The following is a 24,433-nucleotide window of genomic DNA, read 5'->3' as shown; positions in this document are numbered from 1 at the left end:
TAAAATTTGTTGTCATCGGTGTTTGAGACAATGAACAATCCATTTATATCAGTTACTCGTGATAATGCTACATATAACAGCTGCTGACTGTGACTTTTATTGTATTCATAAACGATTTGATCAAAAGTACCACCTTGAGACTTATGTATTGTAAGCGCACAAGCAGATACTAATGGAAAGTGATTTCTCTTTGAAAATATTGTCTTATTTCTATTCATTGGTACAGATGACGATCTTCGTAAAATTGGGACTGCTGTTCTACTAATGTTTAGAGTTTGAATATGATGGGCAGCTTTTTTCCTAATTTTCTCTCCTATCTTACCAGGAAACTCAAGCCATAAGTCATCACGTTCAATATACACTAACTTTCCAACACAACCGTTGGCTAAGCCATCAGATACATCAATATTGGTTGTAATAATGTAAAATTTGTTAAGAACTAATATGATTTCATAAGGCGATCCTCCTGTATCAATAACTGACATTTTATGAAATTGTTGGCGTACATATGCTTCTTGTTCAACTGAATGACAACCTATATACATATCTGTTGCTATGGATACTACTTTGTCTTCAGCAATATTTAAAATAGATTGATTATAATCCGCAACATGTTTATTTTTATTTTTAATTTACTTATTTTAAAAGTAATAATTAATAAATAATCAAGTATATTTAGAGATTTTCAAAAAATTTTGCAATTTAAAATAATGTTTTTTAAACTGTTGAATTTTTCATTCACTTTGCTATTCACTAATAATCCTAATTGATTATGATATTTGCCACTAGCTGGCGTATAAGTCAAGAAGCGTGTAGTATATGACATATACTTACAACCAATCAGAACTATTATTTTTAAATGGCGGAAACTACACAGACTATAGTAAGCGTTACTTCCGTCAGAAAAAAAATCTGAGTTACTCCCTAGTCGCGCCTAAAGAAGTTTTACTTCAAAAAAAATGTTATCTATGCTTAATACTATATGATAATGATGTCCTGAAACAACAATGTGTTTCTGCTCTTTAAATATACCTAGACAATTTAATTGTTACAACGTAATATAGTTTCTTTCGCACTAGGATTGATTTGGGGTTGATATTCGACCATCTCCCAGTGTTCCACTGCACGCGATGTAATAAATCTTCTTATATATAAAATTCTCGTGTCACAATGTTAGTCTGCATACTCCTCCGAAACGGGTGGACCGATTCTCATGAAATTTTCTGTGCATATCGGGTAAGTCTGAGAATCGGCCAACATCTATTTTTCATATGTACCACGGGCGAAGCCGGGGCGGACCGCTAGTGATAATACATAATTACACACTCGACACCCGCATTGTGCTGCGGGATACCACACTTTGATAATATGTTACTAAAGATCCACTGTTTACTGATAAGTAGTATCACTACATAGTAAAAAACAAAGTCGCTTTCTCAGTCCCTATGCCCCTTTGTATGCTTAAATCTTTTTAATTACGCAACGGATTTTGATGCGCTTTTTAATAGATAGAGTGATTCGCAACGAATGTTTTAGCACAGTATTATAATATCTGTTTTAGTGTGTAATTTATTAGATTTAGGACAAAGCGGCACTATCTTAATCGGTTAACTTTATTCTGCCACCCATATTACCTAGCAGTGTGAAATAATATGCTCTGATATAGTCGCAGAATATGCACAAAAAAATACATAAAAATCAAACTTGCCACAAAATTTCGCTTCAAATACTGTGACAAGCGTATTTTATTCATATAATAAGGAAAACATTTCATTAAAAACATAAGCTTAAATAAGGAATAAGGCTTAGAGATAGAATCTCCACAAAACAAGCTGTTCATTGGTTTCTATGCAAACACTACGTTAAAATAACTACTATACTGAACGTATAGTACGAGAGACCGCGAGCAATTATGAATCAAAAACTGTTTAACAATAAAACAAACTATTATTAAAATAGAGACGTTTAATGTGCACATAATAAATGTAAAACAATTTTATCAAATAAATATTCATACTAACCTTCTTATGTTTAATTAATCCCACAGTTCAACAGATTAATGGATATCACTGTAATATAATCATGAAATTGTTTCATTAAAGCTTTATAATAAATATCAAGCCGTACAAAACACAATATTATATACGTAGAAATCAATGTCTTCCTAAGTACCTACTCTAAGCTTTTTTATCGCATCACTAACTTTTTCATTATAAGTTTCGTCATAAACAGTTATCTTTATTACTGCTTTTAGGAACGTGATTAAAGTAATATCAATCATCGACATCGTACAATTAACAACTATTATTTTTGTATAACTTGTTTTTTCATACAATCGTCGAAAGAGTGAATCAGATAATACCGTTGTAAAAGATGTTTATGTTGAATGATCATTGCTGGAATCATAGACAGTATTTTATTAAGCTGTCTAGCTACACACGTATCATACTGTTATAAAATAAAAAAAAAAACAGTAAATAAAAAAAAAACATTATTTATTTATTTTTAAGAAGTTTTCGTCTTGGACTTGAGGTAAGTGCCTTTAGTAAAGTTAACATTACGATATTCGTTTTGATAATAATTATAATTTACACATTTTGAAATACAATGTATTTACATGCTACATAATAATATTAATAACATTATTTTCTCATAAATCGAATTGAATCGGAATTTATTAAAAATAAATACTTTTTCTAGGAACCACTATTTATACCTAATATATTTTTATTTATGTATAGTAACTATATTCTGGTATTGTCTTACATTCATAGTAAAATAACAATTTTATACTCACTGTCCCTTAAAATAAAAAAATAAAGTGTAAAAAATAGAAAATAGGATATACAAGAAAAGCTCGCAGCCGTCTCTCGGACTACAAAAAGCGGTAAGGGCAAGGTATATAATAACTTCCTACTAACATAACCTACACAAACGCCGACACCACCACGCCAAACGTACGTATTTCATTTATTATTTTTTTTATAATTAGCTAACGATATCAAAATATTATATTTTAAAAGTGAAGAAAATATTATCTTATCTAAAAAATCTTACATGTACTTCATAGCAAATTAAAAAAAAATTATACCGGCTAAATTGATAACCTCCTCCTTTTTTTAGAAGTCGGTTAAAAAAGGTTTCTAATTTGTATTACAAAATTAAAAATAAAAATTAATATAATTTTTTTTCCCTCAATATAAAAATTAGCATAGGTAGATATTTAATTTTGTCAAATGTTTTATTTATATTTTGCGGAACATTATCTTGTTGTATCGAATAAAATCTAATTAATTTAAAAATGAGTAATAAAAAAACTAACAATGTAAACCTAAACGTGTTATTAGTTTTTTTTATATAATAAGTGAGTCCCTTTATTTATTGAAAAAGTAAGTTTCATAAATATATTTTCCGTACTAAGAATATAATTATAGTCATATTAATTTTTTTTCTTCCTTCGATTCTAATATTAACTAAAATACAAATAAATTCATCAATTTATTATCAAAATATCGTATAAAATTTCAGCTGAAAATAATAATTGCAATAACTATACAAAAGCAGTCAAAATATAAATCACAAAACTCGTATCTCCTTTCATATTAATAAATACATAAAGAAAATTGTTAATTTTATAAAGGAAACAAAATAATATATTTTTCGTCTAGTTAATATTGTCATAACAATACCCAATTAAAAATATATAGTTTCATATGTAGACATCAGTATTATATTTTAGTATATAAGTACAAATTTCTTATAAAAACTAGTATAAAAATACGTACGAAAAAACAACAAACATACAGATACATTTTGCATTTTATAAGTATGGAATTAATTAGCAGAATTTCATAACTAAATAACAATTGAGTTAACGAAACACTAATTAAAATAACAATTATGTACTTGTATTTGAGTTTTAGTTTTTTCAAAAGTACTTTAGTGGCATATTTTGGAATTGGAATTATAACTTTAAATAATTAGAGACTATTCAAAGTTCAAAAAGTTGGTTAAAATGGGGAATTTTATATTCTGTTATTTATGCAGATTTTGTGATGAAACGAAAATTTAAATATAACGCACATCCTCCATAAAGAAAATATATCTACATAAATATTACCTATATAATACAAAAATCTAAATCCGGCAAAAAGTTCCAAGTCACAAATGTCTTGATTTATTCCTACAGAAAAATATAATAAAGAAACATCATAGAAAATTAAGTACATACAAAATAATCATATTTTGAAAAGCTCTAAAACCTGGATAAGTTCTTACCACTAAAAGCTCTTAACTGTTCAGCCTATAAAATATTTTTTTTAATTCATCCACATGTCATCCACTATGTTTTAATTTAATACTTTTGCAATAATACAAACGATCATAATATATTATTAATAATATAGGAAAATTATTTATTAAAGCGTTATTATTAATAATAATAAAGCTTTAAAAATAATTTTCCTATTTCAACACACTAACAATTTAATTATATATTATTACTTGCAATAAAGCTAAACATTTCGTCAACATAATTGTTAACTTTACGATCATAACGCGAACGGTATCTAAAATAGCTTTTCCTAACCTCAAAAACGATGCGTTATCTTCGATAAACAAACACTGACAGGTTTTCGTTTAGAAATAACGGCATTTACAGTCTATAGATGAGTGCCACTTATGTGTTGAGACATTCTAATAAACTGATGTATGAATAGCCGATAAAGTACATTGTTTATTTCGGAAATATTTTAATGACTTGGCTTCTCATTTGGAATTGTTAAATAAATGCGAAGTTTTGGTTTTGGATAATAGATAGGCATTCGGTAATAATGTAAGAAGCTTTTAAGAAGGTGGAAGAATGAAGCTATTTACTTTTGAATAACGGTCAACAAATTAATTATCTGATTACACACAATATTGATATTTGATTGATGACCATAGTATTTTATTTTTGAAGTGAAACTTCTTTATCGGGGTTGGAAAAAAATTTAGTGTAACATTTTTTCGTTACGAGTGACATTTTTCCGTTACGCGCCATCTTTTTCTTATCCCTACCACGCGTGATTCGACGTATTTCTGTAAAGTTGCATATAGTAAATTATTTTTTGAAAAATAAGGTCGTAAAGAAGTTTCACTTCTTACGTGTGTACACTTGTACACGCACACATTTTTTTTATAACTTAATTAATGGGTTCTTTATAATTATACCTAACTATTTTAAACGTAGTGTAAATCTTTTTTAAGTTTACACCTTGCTTTATTCAGTAGTCTTAGTAAATTTAAAATTTTATAAAATTTTCTTTCAGAATTTTAAAAAATGGCGGCAAATTTGTGCACAGTGCTGCTCCTTTTTGCAGCGGCGAGTAGCGGTACTGCGACGAGTTTAATTCGAAGTAAGTAGTACTGCCAGTTGCCGCTAGATGGTGGTGTTTTAAAAAAGTTTTTATAATTTTATTTTTTATTTTTTAGCTGCAAGACAGGCAGGCCCTGGAAGCATATTTACAGTTGGAAATGGAGAACAGTGTCTAGGTTCGGATAGATCTACAGGAGGTGTGTGTTTGTCGAGAAACCAATGTAATACTCAAGGCGGGAAAGCTATTGGTTTTTGCGGGGTTTTCGCTACGTGTTGTTCGTGTAAGTTTAAATATTGGAATTATTTCGAAAAGTTGGTTTTATTCGTTTTATTATTTATTATTTTAGAATATTATCTTACCAAATTTTAACGCGTTTTGTATACGAATTATTGACCAACATTATATTCAACATTATTAGGATATATTATAATCTCATTTTATCGATTGAGAGAATTTTATTTCTAATATTAAATTCAAATTAAACAAGGTTTAATTACAATTGTAAATAACGACATCTTTGTGTAAAAAAACGCAACATTTTAAATGTAAAGTTATAAAATGAGTTTATTATGATATTCACAAATTAAACTAGATGACGCTGTAATATATTTTCGTTTTACAGTAAACGCCTGCGATATCAGAACAAATACAAAAGTAGCGGTTTTCATCAATCCTCCATTGAATAGAGAATCGTCTGGTTTGGAATGTTCCTACAACGTGGAAATAAATAACAACAATGTTTGTCAAATTCGTATTGACTTTGAAACGTTCAATTTAGCACCACCAACTACAGTAAGTAAATAAAAAGTTCTCTTCTTAAAGGAAGATACTACTTTTACGTTACGTACGACTAAAACTAATGCCATACCATTTTTAATATACCGATTTTTTTAAATATTTATCATTCATAGGAAGCGGGAATAAAGCAAATATAAGTTACTACGTTCAAACAACTCATTTATTTAAACAAATATAGTTATGTACATGTTTATTTCAATAAAATAACAAAGAAGATTGTTATTCTAATGTAATTAATTTAATTTAATATTATCTATTGTAATTGTTCTAGTTAGTATTTACATTTAATATTTCATAGATGGCGCTCTAATCAAAATTATTTTCAGGTTGATACAGTTGAAAATGTGACCCACCGACCGGGCTACACTTGCAGAAACGATATCTTCCAAGTAACGAATCTTCACGCAAATTCGGATATCCTCCCTCCACTCTGTGGTGATAATAATGGACAGCATAGTGAGTAATTATATACTTTTTGTGACATCAAATGTCTGTCATGTTATACTAATTAATTGTCATGTTTAGTACAATCTAGGTGAAAGGATGATGAAAGGTGAAGTGTGGTCCAGGAATAATTTGGCTTTTTTTTAGTTGTGATTGTGTTTTCCTTTTAGAATCGATTTTTTTTTATTATATGAATAATGAATGGGTTGACTGAGCCGACATCCTTTTTACCTTAGAGCATTAAATGCTTTTAAGTTTTTTACATAATAAAAAGTATCCTTCAAACTTGTATGTTAATTTAAAAACTAATTGTTTAGATTAAATATCCACCATAAGAATATGTAAAATGTTTATTACTTCATATTATACCAACATTTCCCATTTTTCCACTATAGTGTACGTAAGAGTAAACGCATCTACCAACAGTCGCTCTATCCGTCTTAACTTCAAGATCGCAGACCGCAGCACACAGCCCAACCTGCCGCAGGCTACTTGGAAGATAAAAGTCACACAATTGGAGTGTTTTAATACTTTAGGGTGAGTGGTAATAGTGTTAAATGTGACAAAAAAAAAAAAACAAAAAATCTGAAAAAATATAAAAATACGTCCTTTTTTGTAGATTTTTGGCCCAATTCTATATCCCAGGCTTCGTATGTTAGGAAAAGTTGTTCTCTACCAATTAAAATTGATTAAGAACTATAAAAAAAATATTTTACACACTTTTTATCATATTGTATATTTTCATCAAGTAATGGACACTAATGGACAACACAAAACTAATGATTACAACACAACATTCCATACATCAATGCAGATAAACGAAAAGCAATATCACTAATTTTTTTTTTATTTTGTTCACAGAAAATACCGCGATGGATTCTTCGAAGCTATCACGTCTTCGCTTCCTTCAACACCACTGACATCTTCAGCAGATAGAGATGAATATCTTATTGGTAAATTATATATTCATTTTTATTACCTATTGTGACAATTTTAGGCACATTTTAAAGATAAATTAATTTAGCGCCAAAAAATTTAGCCATGTCAACTTTTTCGTCATTTCCAGCACTCATACAATAACAATTTGTTTTTTACTATAATTTAAGTTTATTAATAATTAAGAACTAGGTATATCACTACATAGTATAAAACAAAGTCGCTTTCTCTGTCCCTTTGTATGCTTAAATCTTTAAAACTACGCAACGGATTTTGATGCGGTTTTTTTTAATAGAACGAGTGATTCAAGAGGAAGGTATATATTTTATTAGGTTTTAGTCATAGCGGGCGAAGCCGCGGGCGGTAAGCTAGTGATTTGATATGTTAGAAAAATGGTTTAAGTCGTTTAATTTTAACATTATAAGTTATACTGATTTGGACACGAGATGGCGCTGTTCTAAAATATCCAAAAATATTATTCATTTTTACTTTTTTGTCTTTAGCTCCCCCTGGCTGTTTGCAATACTACCCTGATCGCACGGGTTTCTTCGAGTCGTTTAATTATAATCGAGGAGCTGGGCCGTATATAGCAAATTTGGCTTATGCTACTTGCTTCAAAAGAACTTCTGATGTTTGTGGTATCAAGTAAGTAGTTTTAGAATTTATAGCAACACATATTTAGAAATGCACTGATTTTTTTCTTTTTCCAAAACAATTTTTGAGTTTTAGATAAACCATTACACAGCAAAAAAAATCCTTTAGATACGTCTCAACTTCAAGATAGCGTGAAAAAAAATACTATCGTAAAATTTAAAAAAGAAATACTATCGTTTGTTGTTAATTCAAAGTTTGGGGTGACAATAATTATGATAAATTATTGACCATATTATACCTACTAATATAAATTAATCTCTGACTTGCGGTTACAAAATATTTTACCTACTTATTTCATTAAAATCAACGAAATTTAAACTTAATTTTTAACTTTTTCCTTACCTTAATTATGAACTATATTTTCTCCCAGACTAACAGCAGCTAGTTTCGAAATGGCCTACCGTACGGAAGACAACATGTACTTAGACACAGACTGTCAAATGAACCCAGTGACACAAGGGTCGAGCCAGTCGGAGGATTATCTGTTCATACCTGAAGCTGAGACCGCTGATGGTCTGAGAGGGTCCAAGTATTGTGGGGTCAGCGCTTCTAATCAGATTATTGCTTGTGAGTATTCCAGGAGTCCCATGAATGTTATAGCTTCAACTCTAATATTTGAGAAAGGAACAAATAAAATCGGTATTGTCTCAGTCACCATTTTTCAATTATTGAGTCGTCAATTTATTATTTATATTAGAAAATGAAGCGATTGTTTGTTTTACCATTTTATTTAAAAAAACTGCATTTATTAATCATTATTTATTTTTTGCAGCAACCCCACCCGGCCCCCTCTACGTACATTTCCACAGCGACAATTTAGTCACCAACGACGTTCCAGAATCAGGCTATAGATTCAACTACAATGTACTGAACAATTGCTACCTTAGAACTAACACTTTTCCCTAATAGATGGCGCTGATATTGTGTAACAAGTTTTTAAGACGCTCAATAGATGGCGCTGATATTATATAACAAGTTTTTAAAACGATCAATAGATGGCGCTCTAATAAAAATGTTGAGTTTTTTAAAGTAAATATATAATACTCCGCCTCGAGATGGCGTGCATATTAATTTATATTTTATGATGTTTTTATAGCAATATAATTTTTTAGTTATTTTTGCTCAGAATGTCAATGTGCCAGTATTGCCATAACTTTTTTTATGATTTTGTAATAGTATAACCCGTATCAATTTAATAAAGATGTTATCATGCCGTCTCTTTTATACATAGGCGGTCGATCTATTGCTATCTTTTATAAGCCATTTATATTGAAACGGGTTATATTAACTTATGACTGATCCCAGGTGTGCATTTATAGTTTTAAGGGTTTTGTATTTTTATATAAATTGTAAGAAATAAATGATTAAACATACTTCTTGGGTTTTATTTTAATACTAGCGGTCCGCCCCGGCTTCGCCCGTGGTACATATTTCGCAATAAAAGGTAGCCTATGTTCTTTCTCAGGTTCTAAAGATTGTCTGTGCCAAATTTAAAATCGGTTGATAGGTTTAAGCGGGAAAGCGTAACAGACAGACAGACAGAGTTACTTTCGCATTTATAATATTACTAGAGGTCCGCCCCGGCTTCGCCCGTGGTACATATTATTTCGCAATAAAAGGTAGCCTATGTCCTTTCTCGGGTATCAAAATATCTCCATACCAAATTTCATGCAAATTGGGTCAGTAGTTTAGGCGTGATTGAGTAACAGACAGACAGACAGAGTTACTTTCGCATTTATAATATTAGTAGGGATATATGAGCGTCTATTATCATCTTTACGGTTGCTTTTCCACCAATAATGTGCGAGGATGTGTATCGAGGAATATGTTTGTAAAGAACCAATAGTATCGCTTCATTTAGTTTGAAGTTGGAAGCGCTTAGCGTTTGAAGCGATACTATTGGTTATTTACAAACACATTCCTCGCTGCACATCCTCGCACATTATTGGTGGAAAAGCACGCTTGATGACGTAAATATGATAATAGACGCTCATATATCCCTACTAATATTATAAATGCGAAAGTAACTCTGTCTGTCTGTCTGTCTGTTACTCAATCACGCCTTAACTACTGAACCAATTTGCATGAACTTTGGTATAGAGATATTTTGATATCCGAGGAAGGACATAGGCTACTTTTTATCCCGGGAAAATGACTCAATCCCGGAAATCCCACGGGAACGGGAACTATGCGGGTTTTTCTTTGACTGCGCGGGCGATGCCGCGGGTGGAAAGCTAGTTAGGAATACAAATGGTTCATTTTTTTTAAATAAAACACAAAATACTCAACAATATATTTATTTGATATACATATTAACTTAAACTATACAAATAAATGCATATTTCTATATCTAAAATGACTATATTGTATGTGATGAAGTTTTTAAGCAATTCAGGGACGGAATTCAAGTATAAAGATATTTCTTACATTTTATAATTGTAAAATGTATACAAAATATTGATTTTATTTGGCAATGGATACATTTTTCTTATACATATGTACAAAAAGGGTAAATAATTAAAAATAAACCTTAATTTAAAACAATCACAAAAATAAAAAATCGTTGTAAACAGTCTTATGTACATATCCTAAATAATATAATATAATCTATATAATAAAAATGAATCGATAAATGTGTTGGTAAGCGCAAAACTCGAGAACGGCTGAACCAATTTCGATAATTCTTTTTTTATCATATTCCTTTAAGTATGAGGATAGTTCTTGTTGAGAAAACGTAAATATGTACCGCTAGCTAATAGATTTTAATTCGCTCTTTAAAAAGTAAATTATTTAAAAAAAAAAGAGAAAGGTGAATTACAAAGTTATAATTAAAATTTAAATTCATAAAATAAAATACCTGTAAAAAAGACAATTTTTCGTTGTGAAATTCCTTTAAAAACTTTATTACTAAACTACAACATAATATAAAAATTATGTTAATTTCTTCAATCGTTGTTCCCATTTATTTTAAAACACTCATAAAAACCTTTATAAATCTCTCTAAAGTGAGTTATATCTAATGCATCAATAGACTTAATATTAAACCAGTTGATGCATTAATTGTGAATCCAGTTAAAGTTTATTCACTCGATTCATTTGCATTTTTACATATTTATTCAAATGTAATATAATAAACATAATTTTAATTTAATTGTCAAAATCACAACTGAAATAAATTCACAAAACGTTATATAAATCGATTCATTTAACCAATCATGATGTATAAATCATTTGGACACATAAATCATAACGTTTATAATGGTGATAACGTTTTGATGTATATTATAAATCATGTTGTATAAAATAGCGATTTTTTAAATAAATTCGATGCATAATCTTTAAAATAGCGATGTAAAAATCATTTTGATGCATAAATCAAGATTTATGAAATAATTTTGATGCATCATGGTCTATTTTATAATGGCTGTGTTATCCTTCTGATGTAAATATAAATCATTGCGACGTATAGATCATAGATCATGATCTATAAAACGGAGGTCCTCGGCTCACAGTGTAAGTGGATAGAGGTATTCCTTTTGATCCATAGATCGGTTCTGGCGCGTTTTCGTAGTCAACGTCGTAGTAAATGCCCGTTTGATTCTGAAAATATCCACAATATTTATTAAAAAAAATATTGTAAAACTTTTACATACAATTATAATCTTAATTTTAATGAAATAATTTCAGTGGTTCTTATGATAGAGGAACGAACATTCACAATTCCTACATATGAAAACTTTAAACTAAAAAAAAACACGCTGTAAATCAGTATATTTATAATCAAATCATTGTATTTAGATAGCTCTAAGCCACACTTTTACATTTCAACTTTGTTAAAATCTAAATCGATTTGCAATAAACATAATATATTATATGCTGCAATATGTTTTCTATACAACATTTATTTAAAAGAAATATATATAATTTATGATAAAAGAAGACACAGCACAGATGGCAGCCTTATCATTTACAAGTTATTTCTTCCAGGCAACCAACTGAAGGTGTGATAACAAAACAGAAAAAGGAGGTAAAAAGTTTACGAAATTACTTATGTAATATACTTATGAACAAATAAAAAAAAGACGTGTGTCACTCGGGGACTGCTGCGGTAAAGCTATTGCATGCTATGCCTTCAAGCCACACCTCCGCGCCCGTCCCCGTGGGGAGCGTGAGGTTTTTTCGTTACGGAATTTCTCGATTCAGTCTCCGCGCTCAAGGCGGGATAGAAGCTATGCAATAGCTTAATAACATAAATAATAGTAAATTATTTCAATTCAATATAGTTCTACTCACATGCATACTCCGAGCCCTAGATTTAGGTCTAGGTACTAAAAGATCAGCTCTATCTTGCACATGACTGGATGCTTCAGAACTTGTTGAATCTGCTGCTAAGTGACTTGTATATCCTGAAACAACATATTTTTTTTTCAAACTTAAACTCAAACATTTATTTATTCAATTAGACTTCTTCTAGAAGCACTTTCGAAACGTCATTACATATTTTTAACATTTACCACCGATTCGGAAAGCAGTATCTACGGAGAAGAATCGGCAAGAAACTCCATAGTTGCTCTTTTTAATCATGTCAGTTTTACAATTTTACAAATTACATATGCAACAACATTGTATTTATTATTTATAAATATTTTTTTACGTAAGTAATGATAAATTTATTTTAAATATTAGCAATGAAAGATAAGTATAAAAATTAAAACGCCTAATAAAAATTAAAATACAATTAAAACGCCTGAGGATAAGTTTTATATTAGAAAATTGGTGGTAAATTATTATTTTTATGTATTTTGTCGATTCAAAATCGCTTCCAGAAGTCTAGATGTGTGATATTAGTAATGGCTCAACACATTGTTATGTGAGAAATACACACAGGTTTTCTTTCTGAGTTATTAAAAACAGAATAATGGCGATGAATACGAAGATTTATTATTATCTATATGATATAAAACTCAAAGGTGACTGATATAGTGATCTATCAACGCACAGCCCAAACCACTGGACGTATCGGGCTGAAATTTGGCATACAGGTAGATGTTAGGACGTAGGCATCCGCTAAGAAAGGATTTCCCGAAATTCTTGCGGGAACGGGGAAAAACGGGGATGCACGTACAAAGTCGTGGGCGGAAGCTAGTTTAATATAATTTAGTCAAAATATATATTTCTGTTTGATGAACTATAGGAATATTCAACTTACCATACAAATTATGATGAGAATTAGCTCTCGAGTTCATCGTGTTCAGTGTTCCTGTGTGTGGGCCGTGCAGACCCATCCTGTTATAAAAATATACATTAATTTATAATCTATATTAATATAATAAAAGCTAAAATAGATATGTTTGTCTTTTAAACTTTACGTCTGTCTACTGCACCGAATTCAATTAAATATTTGGATAAGTGATAGACAATGTCTTGGGAAGGAAGTAGGAACATAGTGTACATCTTAATCTTAATACTATTATAAAGGCGAAAGTTTGTAAGGATGTATGGATGTATGGATGTATGGATGTTTGTTACTCTTTCACGTAAAAACTACTGAACCGATTACAATGAAATTTAGCACACATATAGAGGGTAACTTGGATTAACACATAGGATAGGTTTTATCCCGGAAATCCCACGGGAAAGGGAACTATGCGGGTTTTCCTTTGAAAACGCGGCGAAGCCGCGGGCGGAAATCTAGTTGAATATAAATAAATAAATTCTTATAAAAAAGGTAAATATGCTAAAAAGAATCAATTGTTATTTGTTAATTTGTGGTCAAAACTATAAAGTTTTTTTTCTTATGCACTATTATTTCTCACCCATAAAAATGAATGAAAAATTATAAATTTGGGTTAGTTAATCTATCTCAAATAAGAGGGTCAATCAATTTTTAAAGGTCCCGATCATAATTTTCTCGTATTTTTTTTTTTAACTTAATTTTCAGCATTTTACTATTTCATTTAGAAGATAATTCTTCGTAGATTAAGATTATATAGGCAGCAGTGATGTTGATTACATACATTTGTGGATTTAACTTCACGAACCGATCTATTCACGGGAAATAATGTCCTTTGGACAACTTACACAATAGTACTTTTTTAAATGTTAAATTCCCTTCAGAATTAAAATAAATTCTTCTAATATTAAATAATACATAATATTTTGATATTTGTTCTATTTACACCCAAAATACGAAATATTTTTATTAAAATTGAAACGAATGATGTCTTTTGAACAACCAAACAATGTTTCATATATAAAAAAGTTTCAGTAAAGCGGAAATAGTGATATTTTTTACAAAAAAACTATTAAGGCGAGCTTGTTACGTATCGTATTATTGATTTTACTTAATTAAAATGAACTGATTCTCGATATAACTGAATGAATGAAGTATAATGTGATTTTCATATGGGGACATCTTAGTCGTCTTGATTTTTGAAATGTTAAAATTACAATTAAACTAGACATAAAATTGCGTAATAAAAATGTGTTCCCGAAACAGCCGAGTAATAAACAAATCATGAACTATTTAACTGTTAAAGTATAAGTTTTATATAATTATTGTCCTAGGGACAACCAAATTGTCCATGGTACAACCACTTTGGTTGGCCAAGTGACTGGTTGTCCGCGGGACATTTTTAAAATTTTGACCCGCCAAGCAAATACTATTGTTATTTTATATATTAATCTCAGCTCACACTAAATTATAGACGAAAGCGCATCTCGTGTAGTATAATTGATAACAATGCATCAAGTACTTATGTTTTAATCACAGTTGTCTGACGGACTGACAATAAAGCCACCCCACACTCACCAACGTTGCTCGGACGACTGTTGCCGTGATTTTATACATATCAAAATGGCGTTTGAGCCCGACAGTTAATTATTGTGTTTAGCTTGTTGTTTAGGAATCTACCGCGCCATCTGTGTTTTGTTTTCATAACTAAATTACGGTTGTCTGTGAGACCTGTGCCATGTAGATGATTTATGGGGACAAAAGTAAAATGCCTGAAAATCGTATTATATCCAATAAAAAAAAAAATTATTTGTATGTTTTTATGTCAATAATCATTAACTGAAACAAGAAGTGTATTTGGTATTTATGGTCGTGATAGTATGTGTTCGTGATGCGAAGTTTGTTAATGCATTGTAGCTTGGGGACAAATGTGATAGTACTGGAAAATTGCATTTAGTCTCTTGACAACCATGAAACTACGCACAAATTAATAAAACAATTAAAATTTTGTTTACAATAATGTTAGAAAATATTAAAAAGAATATAATTAAAACCAATTTAACTCTTTATGATTTCATGTTTATTAATTATCGTTCAGGGACATGATGCGTGTACCGTCGGACCATTAAAAGTTGATCGACCCAAGAACTAGAGGCCCTATAAATAAATACAATACATTTTGCAATTCAAACTAGTTGTTCCCGAGATTCGCACGGTCAACCAAACAAACAAACTCATATTCACAACTATCTTACCTAGGTAACGGTACAGGAGGTAGTGTGGGATATCCGAACATAGCCGAAGACGGTCTTGTTGCCATTTGAGCTGGTTCCGGTTGCTGGACATACAAACATACAAACAAAAATTTAGATTTTGGTAATTAAATGTTTGAACCTGCGTAAGGAGAGTTATGGTTTGTAATTTGTATGTTCTTTGACTGAAATATAAAAAGAAACAATTTTATAGATTTAGTATTAAAATGTTTTAACCAACTGTGTAAGGAGGGTTATAGTGTATTTGTTCTTTGATACGGTTTGTAGTTTTATATGATTTGATTGATTCAATTTATATTAGTTAACTTTTCTTGAGTGTGACAACAGTAATATCAAAAATAAAACAAAATCATTCAAAACTTAGGCAATTAACATTATTTATTTGTTAAATACAATTACTTACAGCATAATGATTCGCCTGCGCCATTGCTTCAGCTATTTGCGCCCAACGCATTCTCTCTTCTAGTGTCACCTAATAAAAAACATTAAAATTAAGTTACTAAATAATTTATATATTGATATAAATAAATATGATGTTTATTTTCAACCGACTTAAAAAAGTAGGTTTTTAATTCCAGTAGTATAGCTTTGGCTTTGTTACTTAAAAACTTTCACGGTAATGTTTATTTTTATTTGAAAGCTGGTGCCTCCCATGTGGACCTATCTAAATTTTAGTTCTTTATCAAAAATAATTATTACTTATTGTTTTATTTTTACTCCATTTATCAATAACTCATCATCCCACTAACCATATTTTATTACAAAGCAATACCATACTTTTCTATCTTTTGTACTATCTTTCTTTCTATCTTTCTGTCTTTTCTTACCTGATAAGGCGGTTGTCCAACGGGTGGAGTTTTCACAGTATTAGCTGCCATGTAGTTGAACACTGGTGAACCCATGCCCATTGCTTTTTGTTCGCGATTCCATTTACGACTGAAATATAATAAATTATATATTATTTTACGGGTCATTATTTCCTACCTACCTCTATTTATACTATTTATTAACTGAAATCTATTTATTAAAAAAAATTAATCAAGTCCGTTGCGTAGTTTTTTAGGCATATATAAAGACGTAGGGACAGAGTTTTGTTTTATACTATGTTGTGATAATTATTAATTTATATACGAATTATATAATTTAATGCATAAATGAATCATATTACTAAAAATAAATCAACCAATCAATAGACTAAACAAACAATCGATTATTACTAAATACACAATTTATACAGATTGATGCATAAATGCATCATGTTACTAACAGATGAATCAAACATTTAATGAATGAATCAAGCGAAATACAATCATGATGTAAATTACATTAAAAAAATGTGTTATTCTGTGTATTTATGTGTGGATTTCTTCCTTCTGGTATTTCATGTCTAAAGTCCGGTCGCGGAGCAGAAAGAATTTCGTACTATGACCTCTTTACCTACTGACAGTGGTCACAAACATTTTTGAATGAAGTGCAGTTTACATGAAATATTTTGAGGAGAAAATGTTTTTTACTAATTTATTAAATAATTAATGTCCTTTATTCATTTACAATACTTATTAGTTAGTTACATTTTAACTTTTTCAATAACAACGATATATTATATAAAAAAAAGTGTGCGTGTACACATATAAGAAAAGAAACTTCTTTATGACCTTATTTTTCAAAAAATAATTTACTAAAAATATTTTAATGTCCAATATTACAGAAATACGTTAGTCTAACACGCGATTTCGACTTAGGCGGATTTTGATTGGACATAAAGAGTTTGAGGTTTATTCTTATAAATTTTAAATTCACAAAATCATAATTGAACACCGACACCAATCAAGCAAACACAAACCTTACGCTCTCAGGTTAAAGGTTTACAATCCCTAAGGACGGCGGTCATTGCCCCTGTGCGAGCAAGACACATTATCTTTTTACAAGGGAGTGACAGTGACAGGTAATAACAGGTTAATGTACGAAATTCTTCCTGCTCCGCGACCGGACTTTAGCTGTCTGTATGTTAGTTATATGTGCCCTTCATGAATGACATCGTCGTTTGTATGTATGTATGCTTTTTTTGCATGTATGTATAGGGAATCCTAGTGTGGAGATTAGTACATTGTACTTTTGACGTGACAACGTCTTATAATTCGATAGCGCCGGCTGCACGCACGAAAAAACATGACTCATGCGGCGTTACCTCGCTCTGAGGCGTTCCATGTAAGGCTTGAAGTGCGAGCGAGAGCGCGGAACGAGCGACAAAGAAGCACAATCGGACGTTGTCACGTTCAACTATCGTCAGTAAACCGACTTTACAGACAACCAATTTTTTTGTTATATTATGTACCCTAGCTATAAGCATTGTTGTGATTAATGTTGGATGACCTAAATAAATAAAAAAAAATCGAATTATAAGACGTTGTCACGTCAAAAATATTTTATTACTAAATATACGAATTATACAAATTGATGCATAAATGATATAAATAATAATTAACTAAATGTTATTATGTGTGTTTCTCTCTTCCAACCTATATTTGGCTGTTTGTATTTACGTTATATGTGTGCCCGTCATTGTATATGTATATGTATGTATATGTGTATGTATGTCCCTCACCTCCAAGCAGTAAGCGCGGCGAGTGTGAGCGCTATAACGAGCGCTGCCGCAAGCGACGCGCCGACCGCCACGCCCACAACCTCGCCGTCAACCTCGCAAGTGGACCCGTAGTATCCGCTTGTACAGCTGGAAGGTTTGTTAATTTATAACATTTTATTGTATAAGGGCCGATTTTTCAATCCATGGTTAAAACTTATCCGCCCAATAAAGTATTACACGATAATATTAAAATGTCACCCGTAAACTGTCAAAGACGGGCAAAGAATACATTTTTGAAATGGTAGTTTAATACGTTATTCGACGAATAAGTACTAACCAAGGATTGAAAAATCAGCCCTAAACTAAATTATAACAAATATAACATTAATCCTATCCTATCCCACTAATATTATAAATGCAAAAGTTTGTGAGGATGTGTGTGTGTTTGTTACTCTTTCACGTAAAAACTACTGAACCGATTACAATGAAATTAAGCACACATATAGAGGGTAACTTGGAGTAGGGTCTAGTGTTGTGTGTTGTGTAATATTATACACATTATACACTAACCTACAATACGGCTGTCCATTGTGATACTTGCAAACGCCCCGCTCACTGCAGTGCGACGAACTGCACTGTTTGCAGTCTCGGCCCGCTCTAGCTAGTGTTGTGGCCGTGTCTAGTGTTGTATCCGGGCACGAGCATCTGGGGAGAACATACTGTATAGTTGCAGTGTGACACAAATTCAAATTACATTTATTCGCAAGAATGTAGTTACAAAAAAGGTGTTATTACAATGTTAAGGCGCTAATCGCGCACTCGCGCAAGAGATCTTAAACATATTGACGTAATTTAACAGATACTGGGTAGGAATTACCCAGTATCTGTTAAATTACGTCAATATGTTAAAGATCTCTTGGAATGGTATCCCAGGGAAGGAAATACGAATAGAGGGAGACAAAAAATTAGATGGGAGGATGATTTAAAAGAAATTGTAGGAGGAGTGACCTGAAGAAAAATAGCACTTCAAAGGCAATCGTGGAAGAGATTGGAGGCGGCTTTTGTCGAAAGGCAAGCAAGATACCCAGAAGAAACCTAGTTAAGCTATTAAATTATTGTTACTTGTAAATTTCTTGCAAAAAAGGCTTTCATTCATTCATTTATTCAAGTTGAATTACACTTCACTAATTCTTCGCGTCACAATAATTCTTATTACATTCAAAGTTCAAACTAATATTTAACTCGGCCTCGCGTGTAATTTCTTACAATAATATACTCACTTAAAAGCTCCCCAAGTATTAGTGCAAGTTGCGAGCTTGTGACAGTCATTTAAGTCTGGGGAAGTACACTCATCGACATCTGAAAGAATAGAAATTATCTTTTAGAATCTATCTACATTGAAAATATTTTATTTTCCTTGCAATTATGATAATTACACAAACAAACAATATTTAAGATTTTATTTGACTTAATTGTTATATAAAAATAATTATTTAAAATTACAATATTCAAATATTGGGTCAAGATGCTTATCACCAATCTTCTTATATATAAAAATGAATCGCAAAATGTGTTGGTAAGCGCATAACTCGAGAACGGCTGAACCGATTTCGATAATTCTTTTTTTATTATATTCCTTGAAGTACGAGGATGGTTTTTATGTAGAGAAAACGTAAATATGTACCACGGGCGAAGCCGGGGCGGACCGCTAGTTATTTATAAAAATACTGTATAGGACAGTTTATTATTGATTGGAAAAAGAAAGAGAACAAAAATTTTATTAAATTGTGAGGTCACAGTTAGCGTTTAGAATATGTATTCTGTGTCACAGTGTTAAAGACATATATTTTTCCTGTTACTCAGTACTATGAACTTTCTTTATTATGTACACAAAATTACTGTATTTTTGTAACCAAACTCCTTCAAAACGGCTCGACTGATTTTTAATTATTTTTATATATTTATTAAGTAGATCTGGGAATTTTCTAGACTCCTAAGTTATAATATTATATGTGTTCTAGCAGAACAACGTTTGTCAGACAACTTTATATTTTTTATTGTATGTAGGTACATACATAAAACGATACATACTACATAATATTAGAACCTTATTTTCAATATAAAAAGTATCGCCTCTTTAGCTCAGTGGTAGAGCACTGGTCTCGTAAACCAGGGGTCGTGAGTTCAAACCTCACAGGAGGCAATACAATAATTTAGTTTTTAATAATATTTTTGATATTTATCTTAATTTTTCTGCTAACTTTATTTAGAACTAGGTTTCCGCCCGCGGCTTCGCCCGCGCAGTCAAAGAAAAACCCGCATAGTTCCCGTTCCCGTGGGATTTCCGGGATTGCGTCATTTTTTCGGGATAAAAAGTAGCCTATGTCCTTTCTCGGGTATCAAAATATCTCCATACCAAATTTCATGAAAATTGGTTCAGTAGTTTAGGCGTTGAGTAACAGACAGACAGACAGAGTTACTTTCGCATTTATAATATTAGTATGGATAATATTGTTTTTAAATGTGTTGTAATGTAATGTAGTGTAGTGTAGTGTGCTCTAGTGTCACATTCACCTCTCAAAGGCAGCACACTGCCCGCGGGCGAGTCGACCCACAGCGCGGAAGCGCCCACGTTGTTCGAGCGACGTCTGATCACGCCGAGCAAGTGTTTCTGTATGTCTGTCGCTACGGAGCCACGTAACGTTTCCGGAGTTTCTTGCATCTGTTTGGAAAGATAAATGAATGAAGATAGTTAAGAAAACTTGTATGTATAAAATCTAAGAAAGATATAATGTTTTATTTGGATTAAAAATTTAAATTTTGCACATTTGATGTGCAATAAATATAAAAATGAATCCATATTTCATTTGGTCACGGCATCACGCGTGTGTTGGACTGTTTTCGATAATTTTTATTTTGATGTGTTTGTTATTGTCAAGGGAAGGATCTTATGAAAGAATAACTAGAAATTTGCGCCAAAAATTAAGAAAAATTTGCGCGAAATCAGGATAACGTGTGTAAGGTTAGCTAGTTTATATTATTAGTAAGACAAGCATAGAGTAGAATACGGGAAGTATTTCCAATTTATTTATAAAAGTTGGATGAAAAATTTGAGTTTGATTTCAGTTCTGTTTAATGTATAATTGACGCAATTTATAGTTAAAATAGCTGTGCCGCGCGGTTTCACCCGCATTACTCCGCTTATGTTGGTCTTAGCATGATGATATATAGCCTTTATTACTCGTGGATAATGTAGCTTTCGAATGGTAAAAGAATTTTTAAAATCGGTCCAGTAGTTTATGAGCCTATTCATTACAATCAAACAAACAAAGTTTTCCTCTTTATAATATTAGTGTAGATGTAGATTTACTAGTCAAAATTTAATAAATTTTGTCTACGTCTCACTTGAATACAATTTTATTATATTATTTTCTCTTATATAAATTCTATTCTCGACTGACCGGTTGGCTTGGTTGGTAGTGGCCCTGCCTTCCAAGCCAGAGGTCGTGGGTTCGATTCCCACCCGGGGCAAATATTTGTGTGATGAACATAGATGTTTGCTCTGTGTCTGGGTGTTAATTATCTATATAAGTATTTATTTAAAATTATATATGTATGTTTATCAGCCATCTGGTTTCCATAACACAAGCGAAAGCTTAGTATGGGATCAGATCGTGCCGTGTGAAAAATTGTCCTGAAACATTTATTTTAAATTTATTATTTATCTCAACTCACCAACACAGTATAATTAACAAACACCCCCTTATTATTTTCATCCCCATGGTGAATGGAGTTAACAGAACCGGACACGAAGTCATCGGAAAATGGCGTCATTGAGAACGCTGAGTCTATCTGAAATTGAAACAAAAATATATTAGAAAATTGTAATTTATATTTTTGAAGTGAAACTTCTATAAGCGCGTTGAGAGTAAAATTTCAAGGCAATACCGTCACATAATGGAATAACGCGACGTTTTTGGTAATTTTGAATCTTGCCAAAGAAGTTTCACTTCTCAAACGTGTGCTAAGCATAGTACACGCTCTTATTTAATTAAGTTTTTGTCACACTTATTGAAATCAATAGGTTATGGTAAAAAAAGGTTTAAGTATAATTATGTATATGTTACAGTCAAAACCCTTATTGGCCGGTAAAATCAGTCAATAAGGTTATTGACTGAGGGTGTCGGTCAATAACCAAAATAAAATCCTTATTGACTGATTTTGTCAGATAAAATCAGTCAATAAGGATTTTAACCGACGCCCCTAGTCAGTAATAACCTTATTGACTGATTTTACCGGCCAATAAGGTTATTTATTGCCTGTAACATATATAAATAATTAGATACTCACTGCTCTAACAGCTTCATAACTTAATTGGTGATACGGATCTGAATCTTTATCCATCAACTTGACGTCCCATGCAACCTGTAATAAATTATTTCTTAATAAAGAGTAGAAAAAAAAGACGTGTGTCACTCAGGGACTGCCGCGGTAAAGCTATTGCATGCTATGCCTTCAACACACCTCCGCGCCCGTCGGAGTGGGGAGCGTGAGGTTTTTTCGTTACGGAATTTCTCGATTCGGTCCCAGCGCTCAAGGCCCGCGATAGTAGCTATGCAATAGCTTAAAAATAGAGTACATAATATAGTGTAGTGTGGTGTGGTATAGTGTAGTTTAGTCACGAATCTGCGTTTCATGAATTATTGCACGCCTCATAAGCGAAGCGTTGAGGTGGGTACTACTGTCACTTCGCGCAAAACATCTGATTTTTCAAACTTAAAATGTCTTTATGTATCATACATTGCACTTGTAAGATAATACATACACACACATATTAAGAAAAAACACTATTTTTAACGTTCATGATATTTTTGATGTCATTTTTGTTATTTAAACTAGTTAAAAAACAGTTTAAAAAAGTTCTGTCTTGGACGTCCGTGTGTCTGTATGTGCGGATCCTTTTTCTTGTTAACACGATAGCGACCGAAATACTTTACTAATCGAGTCTTTTTTTTTCTCTTACGCTTGAGTATGCTCAGGAATAGAACCCTTTCATTTTTCAGGGTCTGATTCGATTTGGTTTAATTGTTATTAAATAAACAAAAATAATAATTAAAAATATTTATTAAAAAAAAATTATGAGGCGTGCACTTTTGGATTTTCCAAATTATTTTAATAATTGCTAATGTACTTCATTGAAAAGATAAAAAAGTACAGTGTTGCGTGACCTAGTGAAGTGCAGTGTAGTGCAAATTGGTGACATAAGAAAAATGCGTTAAATAAATTATTTAAATAATTAATTATTAGCATAAATGATAACATAAAAATGGTGTTGTGTTGTTGTTTGGAATAATTTGAGTGTTTTTTGTTTCTCTGCATTCACAAGTATATTCTTTAGATCTGTAACATTACTGATATTCTTCTTGTTTATATATTTTATACTAGTGGTCCGCCCCAGCTTCGCCTGTGGTACCTACATGTTTAAACTATCCTATATCTCAAGTTGGATCCAACTGCACATGGTGTGCGAATTTAATTATAATCGGTTAAGTGGTTTAGGAGTGAATTGAGGACAAACATTGTGATACGAGATTTATATATATTATGATTTCACTCACCTTCCTATCATACAATCTATCTACCCTCAGGTTCAATAATAACGACACGACTCGTCTGCACGGATCGCGGTGGGTCCGTCTTGCATAACCGGGCCGGCATTGACAGCTTGATATACCTGGAAATTTGAGATTTTTTGTTATTTTTGTAATTTTTTTTGGGTAAATTTTAGAAATTAAGTACAAAAATGTAGAATTGTGAAGTTGGAATTAGGTCGAGGCTGATTTTTATATAAAATAAATAAATAAAAATAAAATAACATTTATTTGCCAAAAACATGGTACAGAGAGGTGTGAAGAGATAATTGTTCAACATGTTTCGCTTTGTATAAAGCATGCAAATATATGCGTAAAACAGATAAGTACTAGATCTAATACACTACACATGCATATTATACAATCGATTTAGCAATTATCATTTAAGGTCAAAAAATTCTTTTAGGCTATAAAAACAATTAATAATCAGCCATTTCTTTAACTTATTTTTAAACACATTCAATGTTTGGTTTCTTATGCATTTAGGAACATGGTTAAATATT

The 24,433-nt window shown here is 31.3% G+C and overlaps 2 protein-coding genes and 1 non-coding gene across 4 annotated transcripts in view; 2 read left to right on the top strand and 1 right to left on the bottom strand.

Annotated features, from left to right (window-relative positions):
* The first annotated feature begins 2,880 nt into the window (after positions 1-2,880).
* Positions 2,881-9,562, top strand: LOC149476151 (uncharacterized). Its single transcript, XM_089712096.1, has 10 exons — positions 2,881-2,957; positions 5,310-5,396; positions 5,473-5,637; positions 5,980-6,149; positions 6,482-6,611; positions 6,995-7,136; positions 7,461-7,552; positions 8,039-8,180; positions 8,560-8,756; positions 8,962-9,562. The coding sequence occupies exons 2-10, from the start codon at positions 5,321-5,323 to the stop codon at positions 9,093-9,095; spliced, it is 1,248 nt and encodes a 415-aa protein (XP_089568222.1). The 5' UTR covers positions 2,881-2,957; positions 5,310-5,320; the 3' UTR covers positions 9,096-9,562.
* Positions 9,563-10,470: 908 nt separating this feature from the next.
* The window catches only part of pwn (calcium-binding EGF-like domain-containing protein pawn), a 31,821-nt gene continuing 17,858 nt past the window's right edge, over positions 10,471-24,433 (bottom strand). Inside the window, exons 8-21 of one of the 2 annotated variants that reach the window (XR_016317859.1) lie at positions 23,898-24,013; positions 22,630-22,704; positions 22,015-22,131; positions 20,854-21,001; positions 19,560-19,638; positions 18,850-18,984; positions 18,301-18,426; positions 16,523-16,631; positions 16,099-16,167; positions 15,678-15,760; positions 13,399-13,475; positions 12,483-12,595; positions 11,612-11,789; positions 10,471-11,078 (exon numbers count right to left, since the gene is read on the bottom strand). Coding sequence is in view for 1 of the 2 variants with exons in the window: in XM_089712080.1 (XP_089568206.1) it covers positions 11,667-11,789; positions 12,483-12,595; positions 13,399-13,475; positions 15,678-15,760; positions 16,099-16,167; positions 16,523-16,631; positions 18,301-18,426; positions 18,850-18,984; positions 19,560-19,638; positions 20,854-21,001; positions 22,015-22,131; positions 22,630-22,704; positions 23,898-24,013 (1,370 nt within the window). In the remaining variant the exon portion in view is untranslated. Of the gene's footprint in view, positions 11,790-12,482; positions 12,596-13,398; positions 13,476-15,677; positions 15,761-16,098; positions 16,168-16,522; positions 16,632-18,300; positions 18,427-18,849; positions 18,985-19,559; positions 19,639-20,853; positions 21,002-22,014; positions 22,132-22,629; positions 22,705-23,897; positions 24,014-24,433 lie in introns of both variants that reach the window. The other variant, XM_089712080.1, reaches the window with a different exon arrangement.
* Positions 20,411-20,482, top strand: TRNAT-CGU (transfer RNA threonine (anticodon CGU)). Its single transcript has one exon. It is a non-coding gene; the product is annotated as a tRNA-Thr (tRNA).

Source organism: Colias philodice, chromosome 28 (genome assembly GCF_061535455.1).
Source record: "Colias philodice isolate Cphi_HAF_F1 chromosome 28, ilColPhil1 Martin Lab GWU primary, whole genome shotgun sequence".
NCBI classification, from domain to species: Eukaryota; Metazoa; Arthropoda; class Insecta; order Lepidoptera; family Pieridae; genus Colias; species Colias philodice.
The sequence above is the reverse complement of the archived record's forward strand: the minus strand, read 5'-3'. Positions and strand labels throughout refer to the sequence as shown.

Coding starts and splice junctions, on each gene's coding strand:
- LOC149476151 (XM_089712096.1), top strand. CDS start 5,321: ATGGCGGCAAATTTGTGCACAGTGCTGCTCCTTTTTGCAGCGGCGAGT. Junction 6,150..6,481: donor ATTTAGCACCACCAACTACA/GTAAGTAAATAA, acceptor AATTATTTTCAG/GTTGATACAGTTGAAAATGT. Junction 8,181..8,559: donor TCTGATGTTTGTGGTATCAA/GTAAGTAGTTTT, acceptor ATTTTCTCCCAG/ACTAACAGCAGCTAGTTTCG.